This window comes from Poecilia latipinna, unplaced genomic scaffold (assembly GCF_001443285.1).
Source record: "Poecilia latipinna isolate Pla-1442-1.1 unplaced genomic scaffold, P_latipinna-1.0 Scaffold180, whole genome shotgun sequence".
Lineage (NCBI taxonomy): Eukaryota > Metazoa > Chordata > Actinopteri > Cyprinodontiformes > Poeciliidae > Poecilia > Poecilia latipinna.
This window is the reverse complement of record NW_015112796.1, coordinates 299,781-315,479: the sequence shown is the minus strand read 5'-3', so window position 1 is coordinate 315,479 and position 15,699 is coordinate 299,781. Positions and strand designations below refer to the sequence as shown.

Genomic DNA, 15,699 nt, shown 5'->3' with positions numbered 1-15,699 from the left:
TCTGCTAGTTCATTTTGAAACAAAAGTGTGTCACCGAGTTGCTCGGCTTTTATGGCAAATGCCTCAAAAACACATCTATATAAATATATTTACACATATATTTGTTTCTGAAAGACATTTTGTATTTTGTCGTGGAGAAAAAAAAAAAAGGACCCAATTTTCAGATTTCCTTAGCTGTAAGAAGGTGGATGTAGTCATTTTTAAGAAGGTAGTTCAATGAATTGAGATGATGGTTGGAGTTGATCTGACAGATTTAATAAAATCTTACAATCTGGCTGAATTATATTATGTTATATTTTCACAGTCTTGCATAGAGGAAGGGGATATCCTGGTAGTTTACCCTGGATTAAATTAGTGCAGATCAAATCAAAAATAAACAATAAACTGTATTGAAATGCCTGGGGAAAAAAATCATCTTACAGTGTAGAGCACAGCATCTTAAAGGAAGAGGCCAAATTTTGTTTGGCCACCGGCAAACATACCTTAACCAATCCTGTGCACAATGCCATCTACCGTATGACGTAAAGTCATCATCTTTAAGCAGGTATTGTGTTAATATAAGCAATTTATCTCTGCTGTACAGATTAAAATTTAAGTTTTGGGGCATATCTGGGGATCACAAGTCTTCCTTCCTTATGTGCGCTTAATTGATCCCAGATTAAAACTGTTTAATGTTTTGCTGTGAAGCTACAGAAATCCCTCCCAGGCTTTCATTCAGAAACATTTTTATAATCAAAATGCTTCCTTCACTCAGTTGCTAATAAAATTAAATTGCTAGGTCAATATTATATTAGGAAAACATTACATGAACTTTCATTCAGATCTATATCAGGTACGGACACTTGCTATTAATTGCCTCTGTATCGGCGTATTCAGAATGTAAATAGAGAGTGTGTTTGCTCACAAAAAAATAATCTTTGGTTCATACTCTAAATTGATCTTATAGCTAAAGTAAAAGTTTGTTTTATTTGCATTTTCCCCTTCATTTTTTTTTCATGAATGGTGCTGCATGATGATATCAAGTCCTAAGCAGATTTATCTGACCTGAGAGAAGGTTGTGCAGTTCTAACATGTGCTCATAATTATTTGTATTTGTGTGTGTGTGTGTTTAGCTCCAGCAGCAGCAGCATCTCCCCAGACAGATGGGCCAGGGCCAAAGGAATCCATACCCCCAAGTCAATCAGTACCAAGGTAAAACACACAAAATACCCGAGTTCATTCCATAAAAGGTAGCAGGCAGCCAGACAGTCTTGTCTACAAGGCTCCGCCTCACATTTCATCACATTACAACCACAACCTCAATGTGATTTAATGGGATTTCATGTCACAGAAATACCAAAGAGAAGTGCACTTTTGTGACACTGAAGGAAAATGACGCATTGTTGACAAACACTTTTACTGGGCAAGACGACGATGCTAAATATCAGTCCAGAGCTACAATGCAGAGGTTTAGTTCAAAGCATATTCGTGTGAAGGTCTGGCCTAGTCAAAGTTCAGACTTAAAGTTGGCTGAAAATCTTTGAGAAGATTTAAAAATGAATTTGCCCAGACAATCAGACTGAGCTTTGGCTATTTTACAAAGAATTGACTGCAGTGGAGACGTACCCCAAATATTTGCAGGTGTAATTAAAGTAAAAGGTAGTTCTGAAACAAGTATAAACTGAAGGAGTGAGAATACAAATGCACAACTTACTTTTCAAGATTTTTGTTTGCAAAATATTTTTGAAAATTGTCATTTTCCTTCCACTTCTTACTGCTTTGTATTCATCTCCCTTGCATACAATAAAAATAAAATGCATTGACGTTTGTGGTGATAAATGCTAAATGTGAAAACGAGTCCTGTTGTGACTGATTGTATCTCCAGCTGTAGCTCGCCTAATAAGTTAATATATAATACAGACAACCAGCACAAAACTGTTTCTGCATCTCTTGTCAGTTCAAGGGTTAGAATCTAAAAGCAGCTCTGACCAAATATTCCTGTCAAACCCGTCCCTGTCGCTTTTATCTGCCTCAGTCAGATATATATCAGTCATCTCTGAGTTGCTCTTTCTCCTCTCTTCTGCCTCATTCTCTCTGGGAAAAAAAAAAATCCTGATCTGCCTGTTACCAAGGCAACTTGTCCGTCCTGCATCCCCCAGAGTTCTGGGGAAGTCAGTGAGATGGATGAGATGAGGGAAGTGGGAGTGGAGGAGAAAGGGATGGGGGTTGGGGAACTGGCAACAAGAGGAAGAGGTAGATGGTCCTGGTAGGTAGAACCTGAGGTTGGGAATGGAGGAGGAGTGAAGATGAGTGGGTGAGAGGATGATGGAGAGATGGAGGAGGGGAGTCAACACTCAAGCCATTTATAGCCATTAGTCTGTCTGCAAGTCTGGGAAGGTAAGGTGGAGAGGAAGATGATGCCAGATGAAACTATTGTAGATATGCAGCCAGAGTAAAGCTGTGCGGTATTAGGACAACATGTGGCATGTGATGAGATTGGTGAGTGTTGCCGTGAATAAAACAAATCATTAATAAGTGCTAATGTTCACAGAAAACGTAGACCTCAGAAATTTGGTAAACAATTCAGAAAATTTCCAGCTTCTTTGGGATGGTGGCAAGAAGTTGCATCAATATGTGGATAATGTCTCCATTTATGAACTCAGCTGTGAGACAATTGATGGATAAAACTGAAGAATTTAAAGAGTCGTCATCTAGTTCAGCTGACTTGCACGGGCCAAATACATATACAATTGCTATAAATATTATATTGGAGCTTGTTATGCACACCCTCTGAAATATAGCATCCAACCAGTCCACTTTGATTGTGGTATTGCTCATATTGTCTTAGCTGGTAGCATTCATGAGTTTCTTCCTACTTATGAGCCTGGATTGCATTATCCATCAAGTTCTCACTCGTCTGTTACATTTCAGGTCTGCGCTTTAAGAAGAGGGATTAGTGGAGTGGTGTCAGTATTGGGCCTATTAAAGGATTTAGAGCCATTTTCACTTCCTCAGGCTCCTTCAGTTCTGCTTTAATAACTTTAACTGTGAAAATGAGTTGCTGGTGCTCAACTGTTTTTATCTGTGCCATGTTTTGGCGAACCGAGGTAGACGGGACATATTTTTGAGATTCAGGATTTCATTTGTCACACGCTCTGTTATGCATGCGTAGCACACAGTGAAACATGCCCTGAATCATTCCTTGGCTGGAGGATAGACGGAAGGAAAATATGAAACTAGAAATCGCAAGAGGCAACCCAGGAAATGTGCTGAGGAATAAACAGGAAGGAAAAATGAGCAACCGTGACTGTCGTCGTGGGTAGATTGCTGGCTGAGCACAAATTTTCAGTGTCGTCTTTTATCAACAGTGGATATATTGCACCTGAATGATGAAGTAAATAAATAAAAAGACGGTTACTGGGGTGGGAAGCGTCTTTGATCATTATAATGATTTGATCCCTCCGTAGGTCCTGTTGGTTACAATAGTGAGACCAAGATGTGATGCTGATGATCAGAATGCTTTTTACAGCAGCCATGTAGCTAAGTGTCACTGGGTGGTAAATCCACTTGTGACCTGAGAAAGTATGCGAGTAGAGCAGGTGAGATCATATGTAGGATGAATCCAGGTGTGTGATACTGTTTATCTTTTCCACTGGAGTAGGAATGACTTCTTTCTGCAGTGGTCCACCACCGTCTTCTCTGTTTTATTCTGACATTCAGAAGGAACTGGGGGTTTTTTTTCTGGTATCTTCTGACCTGTATCCTCCACATCTTCCATGAAGTCTGTCTCACGATTGTTCAAACTATGAGGAGTCAAAGTCGTAGATGTAAAGGGGCTCAAAATACACCAACCTTGTGGGACTTCTGTTTGGAGGTTGATGGTCCTGGACAGTTAGAGGTCCACCTTCTCTACAGGGTAGACTATCTGTTGTATTTTTTTGTCCATCCCCATTTGTCTGTCTTTTTTTATTGTTCTAACATCTCTTTAATTTCCATTCATAGGTCCTCCACAAGATCTGGCATCCAGAAGCCAATCGCTCCAAAATATGCGGTCCTCTCGTCTCCTCCAGCAGCAGCAGCACAACCAGCAGCAGATGGTCCAGATGAATTCTGTTCAGGGTCAAGGTGTTCCAGTGGGACCTCAAGCCGACATGGGACTATCCTATGGCACCCAGGGGTCCAACCAGGGTGCCTTATATGGCCTCAACCCTTCAATGAGCCAAATGATCCACCAGCAGCAGCACCAGAACCAAAGCGTCCAAGCCTCCATGGGTCTTCCACCACAGCACAACCCTGCCGGAGGGCCTCCTCGGCAGGCGGGTGCGGGTCCTGGACTCGGAGGTATGCCCGGGGGCCCCGGGAGCGGCGGGGCTGGAGCTTATGGAGGGCAAGGGATGTTAATGAACTCCATAGCTCAGCAGCCCCTCAAAGGCCCCGCCAAAGCCCAGTCTCAGAGACTGCAAAGCATGCTAGGAGGCGGAGGAGGTGGAGCTGGGATGGCAGCTGGTGGCTGGCCACAGCAGCAAGGACAAGGTCTACAGGCCATGGGGGGAGGAGTCGGAAGGACTACAGGAGGAGCAGGAGGAGATATGGTGGGGTTCACCTCCTCCCAGGCTTACGGTATGCAGCCGGGTCAACCTCCACGTATGACCAAGCAACACTTTCCAGGTTCTGGACAGGCTGGCCAAGGAATGGACCCCAGAGTGGGCAACCCGGCTGCAAGTATGGGCAGCCCAATGATGCGCCCTCACATGGGCAATCAGCCGAGGACCAATCAGCCCCGACCCATGGTCATGAACCAGGGGATTAGCCAAGGGATGATGGCCCAGGGGATGTCTGGGATGGGGGCTTTTGGGCCGGGTCCAGGAGGCCCAGGAATAGGGGGAGGAGGAGGTGGACCCTATGGACCAGGAGGAGTTGCAGTTGGGGGTCAGCCACAGGGCTACCAAAGGACAGCCAATCAGGACATGTCATCCTATGGGTACGGGGGCGGGCCCTCAGGAGGGGGAGCCTTTGGTTTGGGTGACGGATCGGGGGCGGAGCTGGACTCGGGCGACGGGTGGATGGACGAGCTTTTCCAGAACCAATAGCCAATGGGGAACATTTTCAGAATGAACTCAACTTTGGGACATAACCTGAGAAAGTCCAACAGAAAGTAAGACATGACATAGACTGGCATGTTTTGTTTTGTAAAACATGAGAGAGATTATAAATAAGTTCTGGTATTATGTTTTCTGTGTGTATGCGTGCGTGTGTGTGTGTGTGTGTTTGAAATGGAAGGAGCTCTCACACGTCTTGTGCATATTATTGAAAAACAATATAAGAATTAGGAGGTGTGTTTTGTTAGTTTCACTCGTTTCTCCCCTGGAGTAAATTTTCCTTACAATCTAGTGTTTGACAGCGATTCCCGTTTACACCGCTTAACTTTGAACCCAAGCTTTTCCCAAACCGCAGGCTGATGAAGAGGAAGACAATATCGTTCTCAAGACGACAATTTATTTGTGTGACACCCTGTTCAGTGCTTCAGATCTCTCAGCTCTATCCTCTCAAAGCTCCCATTTCCACTCTCAACTCTGTTTCCCCCCACATATATATACATACACTCTCACCCAAATCTGTACCCCTACTCTCCCTCCAGAGACTCATTCATCACTCACAGCACTCATTTCTCTGTTTATATTGGGCACATCGCAAATGATGTTCCACTATTGTGCAACACAAGCACAGGCTAGCCTCTTGTGCTTTTTGCTAGGCAACCCATCCATAATTTCTCCTTTTTTTTTTTTTTTGAGGGAGTTTGTTTCATTTCCTGCATTGTGTAGCACTGTATAATGGTTTTGAGTGAAGAGAACAAAGCGAAGGACAGGAGTGGGATAGGACAGACAGCACAGCATACACAGTGACAACAAACAAAGACGCTGACACGTGTGTGAACCAGTCTGTGGGACACAAGCCGCAGCCCATACATCAGCCAAAAATGATCGCTGGGCCCTGAATGTACTCAAACACCACAAGTGACTTTATTTTGTTTTGAGGGGAATTTCTAGAGAAGCTCACCTGCAGTGCCTTGCAAAACTCCTTCAACTTTTCCATATTTTGTCATGTTACAGTCCCAAACTTTAATGTATTTTTTTTACATGGATTTTATATTATAAACCAACTCGAAGTGAGGCAAATTTGGGGAAATGGAAGGGAAAGTAGGCTGGGTTTTCAAAATTGTTCACAAATAAATGTTGTAATAATGTATGGCAGGCATTACATCAGAGGGATGGTGTTTGTAAAAAGTCTTGCCACGGATTCCAAATGGGATTTAAGTGTGAATTTAAATGTCCGATCTAAATCACTACACTGTATCTCAATAAAGTGGTAGTGAATACAAATGGAATATTTTTTCATTTTGTGAAATTAATTTATCATATTTTTTTTTTTCCAATTACAGTTATGTGCATCGCCGTGCTGGTTGATCATCACATAAAATCCCAGTAAAATGGTCTAAAGTTTGTGCCTATAATGTGAAAGAAATGTAAAAATAAAAAAAAATTGAGGAGTATGAATACCTTTGCAAGGCAGTGTAGTTTATTCCTGTTTTATCTCTTAACATCATCGCAGGCTCTGTCCATAGCCTGCAGTATGTCTGTCCATCCTCCTGTCGCAGCACAGCCTTCCCATCAGCCCTGCTTTACACCACAGCTGAAACTCTGCTGCACTATTGGGGGGAAAAAACACAAGCAGCCCTGTTTTTGTTCACAAACCACTGCTCAAAAAGTTGATTTTAGCCTTGCAGGCCAACAATATTTAGCTATAAAGGCTCTCAGTGGGTTCTACTTCCCTGTAGGGAACTGTTGGCTTTACGTCAGCTGCTCATGCTTTCATTCACCATCACCTTCATCAGACTGCCTCATCTTGAGCCCTGAAATGTAAACATAAAGATATAACATAGGTTTTTATTGCTGTGGTTCTTGTCAACATGTTGCATCTCTAAATGTTTTGTATTATTCAGTGAAAGACAAGAGTGTCTGTTTTTAGGACAATGATGTAACCTACAAAACCAAAAAGCCTTCTGTTCTTATGGTTGTTGTCGTCGTCGTGAAATCCAGCCCTTTAATAGAACTCGGTCGTCCTGTAAGCGTTGCAAATGAGGCTCTATTTTTTTTTTGTTGTTGTCACATGCGGATTTGTTTGCGGGGTTGTAGCACTCGACCAGTTTTCGTCAAGGAAAAAATGGTTGAATAATTTAGACCCCGCATCAGCGCTTTAAACTCACAGATTGTCGAGTCTGCTTTCCAGGACAAAGAGAAAAAAAAGGAATTTCATTCTTCCAGAACTCCGACGTGCGCCCAGGCAGGCTCGGACTTCAGTTCCACGCCCAAGTGGAAGGAGAAAGGTGTTTGAAGGCCCTCTGTGTCTGTCTTGTCCTTTTTTAGAAGTGAGAGCTCTGAGATCTGGTTTGGAAATGATTTCAGACAGAGAACAGAAGCTTCCTCCAAATATCACAATACTGGGACCAAGTCTGTAGACAACATTTTAACAAAAATGGTTGTTGTTGATGTTCTTTGTTTTTATTTTATTTTATTTTATTTTGGGGGTTTTTTTTACTGGTGCTGACATATATATGTGATTATGAGAAAAAAGTATATAAAAGATGATGGCTATTTGTAAATATGTTTTTACAGGTTTAAATACATCAGATATTACAGTCTCTACTCTGTAAAGAATTTACTGTTTGTTGAAAAATAGAGAAGTATTTTTATTTTTTCTTTTCCGGTTTCACTTTTAATCCATCTGAGCTATGCCATTGCACTTCAGACAATGTCTTACTACTAATTTGTATTGTAAACCTCCTCTCTATTTTTTTTTTAGTTTGAGATTTTGTTCTTAAGCAGTGCTTACTTCTTTTTATCTTGTACAGAATATTGAAATGTTAACAGAAGAGAATTACAGAAGATTTTTTGTTTTTGTTTTTTCAAAAAGATACAATAAAAAGAGAATGTTCTCGCTGGTCATATTAAACTGATGTTCTGTTATTTATAGGGTTCCTTTGAATTGTCAACATCTTTAGGTATCTGCAGTCGTTCTTTGTGTTATCAGAAATCACGTATTTTTTTCCCCCACATATTGACACTTTTGTCCTCACTCTTCTTTAAAGGAATCATATGTTCATTTCACTCCATTTTTATTTAAAATAAGCAATTGTCAAACAGTTGATATGCAATACAAAAAGATTTCCAGTGTCTTTAAAAAGAGAAACAGGCCCACAGCATCACTGCTCCTCTGCTGTACTTAACGGAGGGGTGTGTATATATATATATATATAACACTCCAAATACAAAACTCAGGAATTAAAATTACATAACTACAAAAGAAACTGGGGTCCATAATGACCAGCATGTGGAAAAATTATCTGTTCTACATTCTGAGCTAACATTTTAACAGCAAAATTTGTTTTGCTGAAAGAGGTGATCACACAATGCATCAAACATTGTTACAAATATAAAATATTAAAGGTGGTAGTATTGTACGTCAGGGTAGCTCAGCTGGTCAGTATTTATCGATAATTCAGCTGCATTTGCTCATTTAGACAGACCTGGGATAAAAACTGTTCAGCTGTTTGTTCGGGGTCTTGCCTCTTTTAGACTAACGGCCTAAAAGGGTTATGCACATGCAAAATCACACTACAGTTACATGACAGTCTTCAAGGGTTTTCTGTATAGTTCCTGTACATCAAGTTAAATGACAAACTTCTTAAAATCTACCTTTCCTCAGCATTCAAGATGGATCTGTTTTTCAAACCTTGCTGTCTTGTTTGCCTAAAACATAGCATCACTACCAACAAACTATATCCGGAGAGTCTTTTGTATCCTAATTAGCAGAATGGATGCAGGTGTTTGGATTGTCACTTGGATCATCACCGCTACAATGATAACTGGATTGAGTACTTCCTGTGTTTGCAGAAAATCTTTTTGGTTTCAGGATCTGGAGACAAATGCACAATGAGACTTAACTATCACTGTAATGAACTGTCACTCTGATTTGCATAATTATAATTATACCTGCAAAGGAATCAAGCTTTGATTCTGCCTGACAATAGCATGGTGGGTCTCTGGCTCTGCATTGGCCTCAACAGACATGAAGCCCTTATGCTGTAACGGAGTATCCTTGTTAAACCCAGCTCCTTTCAAACACTCTCCTCCCCCCAATCTGCCACACCTCTTTCTTCATCCTCCTCATCTTGGCCATAAACCTCCACCTCTTCCCCTCGTATTGCTGCTACACCTTTACCTCCTTGCATTTCCCCAGTTGCCATGTTTTTCCGTCCACCCTCTACCCCCCCACCCACCAACATCACCGCGCACACAACCACCAAACTCTCGTGCTCCTGTTTGACATTGATAAATGGAGACTCACGGAGATGACAGCATCATTACTCATGCTTAGTAGCGGCACCACCTTGGACAGATAAAAAAAAAAAAGAAGAGGAAGGATGAAGGATGACGGGAGGGATAAGAAGAAGATGGGGTGTGATGTCGGTGGAGGAGAGAAGCTCCAGCTGGAGAGGTTTGCTACAACTCAGAGCTCAACTTGAAATCTCTAGAAAGAGGGAAACTGAGGTGATGCTAAGGGGTGTGGAAAATCCAAGCAGCTGTGGAAGCACAAGCATTGGGATTTTCTTCACCTAAATCTGGTTGTTGACCTTTGAGTCAACAATTTATTAGATATCTGTTCAATTTAAAACATTAAATTTTTGATGGTTTCACTTCAGTTTCAGTTTTCTCAGCGATGGTGTCTTTTCTGAAGAATGTGGTCGTGACCAGGAGGATCGTCATCTCAGTTTTAGCCTTGGACATGAATGGAGCTTATTCCGAACAGCAATCAGTTTGCTGCCAAAAAGCTCCATCTCGAACCCTTTTTTTTTCGGTAACAGTTCTGCAATAAACACGTAACCATGATCCCCACACCCCATTTAAAAATAATGGGGTTTCGTCTTTTCTGAGTGAAGAAAAGACGATCAGGAAGTGTCTTTACGAAAGGCTGCAAAGTAACAAAATCCATGAAAGGTGAATCTAAAATGAGTTTGCTATAAAGATTTCTGTCTAGACACAACCCTGGTCCATCTGGTAAGTTAGGTAGCAATTCATGTTAAATTGGTAAATGTGATTTAAATTTAGCTTAGAAGACGGATGCAGCCAAGTTTGTTAAAAACTCCATCCGTCCATTGTCTGTACCCACTTGTCCTTGTGGAGTAGTGATGGAGCTGGTGCCTGTCTCCACCGGTCACTGAGCAAGAGGATGAGGTCCACCATGGAGAGGTTGCCAGTCCATCACACTACAACACAGCAGACAAACAACCGTGCACACACAAAAAAGGCAATGTAGAGACACCAGGTAACCTAAAAGTCATGTCTGCGGACTCCTGGAGGAAGCTGCAGTTTCAGGGACAAAATCCGTACATGCTCAGGAAGATGTTCAAAGCTTGAGACATTGTTTTCCGCCTTGAACTTCTTTACGACTCTATCCCTGAACTGTCTGCTGTGTTTCTTGGTCTTCTAACTGGTCAATTAACCTATCAGTATACAGAGTGTAGATGTATGACACTAGAAATATCGCATCCTACCAAACAAAACATCCAAGCAGCGATTGCAATTCTGCATGCACTGGCATTGCAATTACAACTCCTATTCAATATACTGTGCAGCCCTTATTGTGTAGTCACAGGTTTGCACACACACAAACACCATCTTTGAGCACGCTCTGCAGGGACATTTATGACACCAATCAGATCAACAAATGATGTGTCACAAAGAAGGAGATGAGTTTAAAGGATGATTCACTCCCCTCCGAAGGTAATAAGGTAATGAAATGGTGCTGAAGAAATGTGGAGAGGAGAGACAGGGGACAGAGGGAACAGAGGATGTGGTGGTGTGGAGTGATAGAGGGAAAAAGTGTGTGTGTGTGTGTGTCTGGTGTCAACTTGATGAATGTGGTGCAGGAGCCATTGTGGTGGTGGAGGAGCAGGAGGCCACCAGATAACGGCAGAGTAAAGCCTGCACGGTCCCACGAACGAGGACACACAACACGCTCATTTTTAATTCTCTAACAATAACTTTATTCTCCATTTGTTTCAGCCAGTCACATCACTGCTCTGCATACAAAGCAATTTTGTTCAATATCTAGATATAAATGTAAACATACACAGATTAGATCACACGTCTAAAACTCTGCCTGCCTTCTTCACATAAAGAAGTACAGCGCTTGAAAAATGTGCGAGAAGTGGAGCGGCCGTGTCGTTTGACCTTGTATACGTTAGTATGGCGCCCTCTAGTGGCTTTTAAATCTGTCGGCATAATTAATGTGTAGACCTGGTTAATACAAAATTCTGCAGTGCCATGTTCACTTCTTGAACAAACCTCGGAGGCCTTCACAGGACAGTGACCAATTACTTGACCTCTGAAGACAGTTTATTAAACTGGACTGTATTTGGTTGTATCAGAGTAAAGGGCGCTGCATACAGATGTAAAAAAAAATGTCTCAATTTCTTCCACTTCAAAACTATGTGCTACTTATTGGTATTGAAAAAAAATCTCACATGGAGTACTAGGCCTACTTCACAAGAAGAGATTTTTTACCTGACGCTTTGTGATGTAATAAGACATTGTGATTTGAACCTTAGGATTTATGATAAATAATGTAATAGAAAAAAAGCTAAATCTTTGCTCAGCTCTTTTTTGTTTTTTAATTTTACCTTAATTGCAACATTTGTATCATAATTATGATTATGATAAATCATAATTTGTCATAATTATGATAGTAATTAAATAATAATAATACATATTTACTAATATGTATTATTAGTAAATACATATTTTTTGGCATTGGATTTTTGACTTTCTTTACATTTAACATTTATTCATTTCTTCTGTCCATATTCATATAATGTTATAATAGAGAGAGAGTGAGAGGAATTGAAAATTAAAATATTGAATGTAATCTGACTTTTTCTGTGTTTTTTACTTTTATTTTTTTATTATTATCTTAATGTGTTTTATTTACTTTAATTACACTTTTTCTAGATTTTTCTGTTTTTCTACGTCATTCGTTTATTTGAAATGTTACCAAACTTTCAAAGTTTAATCTGAAACTGTGTAATAGAATGATTACTCCATTAATAGTAAAAATAAATCGATCCATTTAAACTTTATTATTTACATTTTGAACGATAACTGACCTTAATCTGGACACTTTGACCTTACCTAAACATTCCCTAAACATGTTAAATCTCGGCTCCTCCGTCAGCACGTGAGGAGGAAATGAATGAGAAGAGAAAACGGAGCAATCGAGCAGAGAGTGGCTGCTGAAGCAGGAAAAGCAGGGTTAACGGCGCTCAACTCATCTGGACTACCCGGGCTAACTTTAGCTACATGTGCTGAGGTCGATTCCGACTGCAACGATGCCCACGGTTACTTTACCGCCGAAGGAGAACGCTCTCTTCAAGAGGATTTTGGTGAGTTATTCGTTAAAGGGCCGCCCGGTCACCAGCAGCCGACTTTTGGGGTTTGATCATCAGTGAGCTGACAGCCGCTTCAGCATGATACCAAAATGTCATCATTGAGTAAGTTAGCTCGCTAGCTAGCCTGGGCCTTAATATGCGCTGTCACTGCTCTGCGTTAACTGCTGGCAGTGATATTATGACTGTTCTGAAAAACCTTGTTGTTTATATTAAACCACTGCGAATAGTGCAGTTGTGTGGCTGATATTATGCACAGTTGACAGTCAGCTAGCGTCAGGCCCCGCCGTTTGTCACAACAAACAGCCTCCATGTAAGCTAACTCCCTAGCCACACGTTAGCCTCCAAGTTAGCTTCCACTTTCTCACCTAATGGCTCATTTCTGAATGTAATGTGGCGTTTGCCTTTTCAGTTTTTATCGAATACAGACGGGCACGCCATCTGTTATATGTCATACATTAGAAACTAGGGCTGCCCTAAAGTTTTCGGGAAATTTCGGGGTTTCTAATCGGCTAAAGCTAGTCAGCCTCGCTAGCTGGGGTAAGCGGTCTGTCAGTTAGTGTTGATTAAAGTCTTTTTTAGCGCTGTTGCAGCTGCTGCTCGCGATTAGATCAGGGCAGATTGGGGTTGTGCTATTTTTTTTTTTGCACGGAGGAAAAGCACAGCCAGGAGCGGTGTGAGCGTGTCACCGTGTTTGTAGCGGATTTAGGCCTGTTCATCCATCCCTGTGCTCCATGTATGCATCTGCCTGTAGCCTCGCTGTGAACTTGTCTGCACGCTGACAGGTGTGGCACAAAATTACTAATCAAGCTTTGCCTCGGTTTGATCATATTCTCACCGAAGGGACTGCTTTATACTTCTACCACGATTTGTGTTGTGTATATTATTGTACTTGTACAGTAGCGACATACTTTCCAGGAACCAGTGTGTGCAGGTAAATCACCATTATCCGGTTCAGATAAACATGATTGTTTTGAGAGCCGGTGGCTCTGTAGGGAGCCAGAGGATGTTGACCTCATTTAGCAGACCGCTACCAGTCAGCAGGTCTACAACGGGCTGCATATATATATAAAAAAAAAGACTGTAATCTGCACTTGAATTTTCAAACTAATCACTTCTGCACATGGCATTGTGGTGTTGTGTGGTATTAAAGCTATTATTGGTCGTAAAATTGACAATTTTGACTCGGTCTTACTATTTTGGTCATTAAGTGCTTAATAAGAAGTGTTCAAATTTCCCATACAATTAATTAAGTTAAATGTTATAGTCTGAAAGTGACTCTAAACAACCTGCTAAGACTTATTTATTGGTGCCTATGATCTCAAATAGCTACAGCTGACAAATTGTAAAACTATTACTTTAAATCATCAGCTGTCAAAGCGGTACATAATTCCCCCCTCGCAGCTATGAATTAGCGACTGGTCTGTATGAAACTTTGGGTGGGAAACGGCTCAGATTTCACATCCTTAAAAAATATTTATGAAGGCTGAAATACAACGGGGTGAAGGGTTGAAATGAGCAGAATAGTTCTTCTTCATTAATATAATAATCTTTATGAAACTGGACGATATACTAACTACATGGTTCTGCACAAGTTATTGCAAATGTGTCAGTGTATTAATGCTACTACAATACAGTCAACAATAATATTATGAATCTCATGATTTCCTGCTGTGGTGCAGGGCTAATGGCGTGTCCAGTATGTCCCCCCCCCCTAAAAAAAAAGATGTTACAGTTATTTGTGTGCCAGTTTGTCAAATAAACATCAGTGTGACTTTAGCAGCATTAAGAGTATTGCAGAAAAAAAAAAAAGAGAAATCAGACAATCGTATTTCTCTTTTTAAAAAAATAATGTAAAATCTGGGTTTGGTTTTCCTCTTGGGTTCTTCGCCAGCTCTTGTTAGGAGTGCACAGAGAAATACTTTATTCCTAATTTCCCAAAGTGAATCTGCAGCATAATATTGGATGAATAGGATGCTTGTAGAATAAGTTTTAGAACATATAGAATTGGTTTGTGTTAAAAGTAGGATGTTTCACTATCAGGGTGTTGTGTTTATTTTTTTTAAAGCTTTTCCACTTGTAGAGCAGCCAAGTCTGTTGGCTGCTTTAACTGTTGCAGGTTAGCTTTTATCTTTCGACTTTGCACATCTATGTGAAACAAAATTACAATTTGGTTAAGAAAGGCACAGCATTATAGTATTTATGTTGTGCACAATATAAAGGTGATCACAATGAATCAACATTAAAGCTTTGGGTTGTGGAGCAGAGGTGACGTAGCATGACTAGCCAACAAGCTCTGGTGGCTGATTTCTAAACTTTTCTGTTTCAACTGTTCAGCCAAACATAGCAGACAATTGGCTGTGCGGCACCTCAAACCCTGAGCTGCCGCATTGCACATCTGTCATGTGTCACAGAATGACCTTCCTTTAAAACCCAGGAATGTCAAGGCCTCTAAGAGCACCTGCAAAATTATCTAGTTGTTTCAAGACATCTTTTCTATATTAAGTAATTAAGAATGTTCTGAGAAATTTTCTATTGGCCAAACTCGTATACATTTTTATTTACTTTTCAGTACTGACCAGTTTGGAACTAGGGCAGTGTAACTATCGATTTTGCGATATATATCGATATTTTCTTTCTTAGAAAAAAATCGATATTCATCTGCAAGTATCGTAACATCCAACTGTCACCTTGCTCACTCACTGCTTGCTTTACCAGGAGAGTGATTAGGTCATCAGGCTTAGAGTGATTCCTTCAGATGTTAAGTGTCAAGGTGAAAAAGGTAAACTATTCAGAGCAGGCTACTTGGTGCACTTTATTTACTTTACAAATGCATGTAAGCTACAGTTTGCACTGTTCCAATTAAAAGAAACATGTTTTCTCACCACTTCTTTGATTCATTTTGTCCAGCTGTCGACTTTAAGTCTGTGTCCATGGACATGATTTTAATCAGTTTTCAGTTAAATGAATTCAATCCAACTCTATAACAGTCACAAAATGTCACCAAAATCACTCTGTCCCTCTAAAATCTTTCAGAAAATCGCAAAGGTGTATTGAATTGTATCGTTTGCTGAATATCGCAATATATATTGTATTGTGGGCAGAATATTGTGTATCATATCGTGAGATTATTGTATCACTACAGCCCTACGAACTTGTGCAGCCTTAATCAGGACACAGAAAGAGCTAGTCAAAAAGAGAAATAATGGTAGCTGCCA

General features: G+C 40.7%; 2 protein-coding genes across 3 annotated transcripts in view; both read left to right on the top strand.

Moving 5' to 3' along the window:
* Positions 1-7,985, top strand: part of maml3 (mastermind-like transcriptional coactivator 3) — a 116,748-nt gene extending 108,763 nt beyond the window's left edge. For both annotated transcript variants that reach the window (XM_015030383.1, XM_015030384.1), the window contains exons 5-6: positions 1,113-1,191; positions 3,982-7,985. In XM_015030383.1, coding sequence (XP_014885869.1) covers positions 1,113-1,191; positions 3,982-5,069 — 1,167 coding nt within the window. In that variant the 3' untranslated portion in view covers positions 5,070-7,985. The remainder of the gene's footprint in view (positions 1-1,112; positions 1,192-3,981) is intronic.
* A 4,307-nt stretch (positions 7,986-12,292) lies between these two features.
* Positions 12,293-15,699, top strand: part of naa15b (N-alpha-acetyltransferase 15, NatA auxiliary subunit b) — a 17,473-nt gene continuing 14,066 nt past the window's right edge. The window contains exon 1 of the mRNA XM_015030380.1: positions 12,293-12,478. Coding sequence (XP_014885866.1) covers positions 12,425-12,478 — 54 coding nt within the window. The 5' untranslated portion in view covers positions 12,293-12,424. The remainder of the gene's footprint in view (positions 12,479-15,699) is intronic.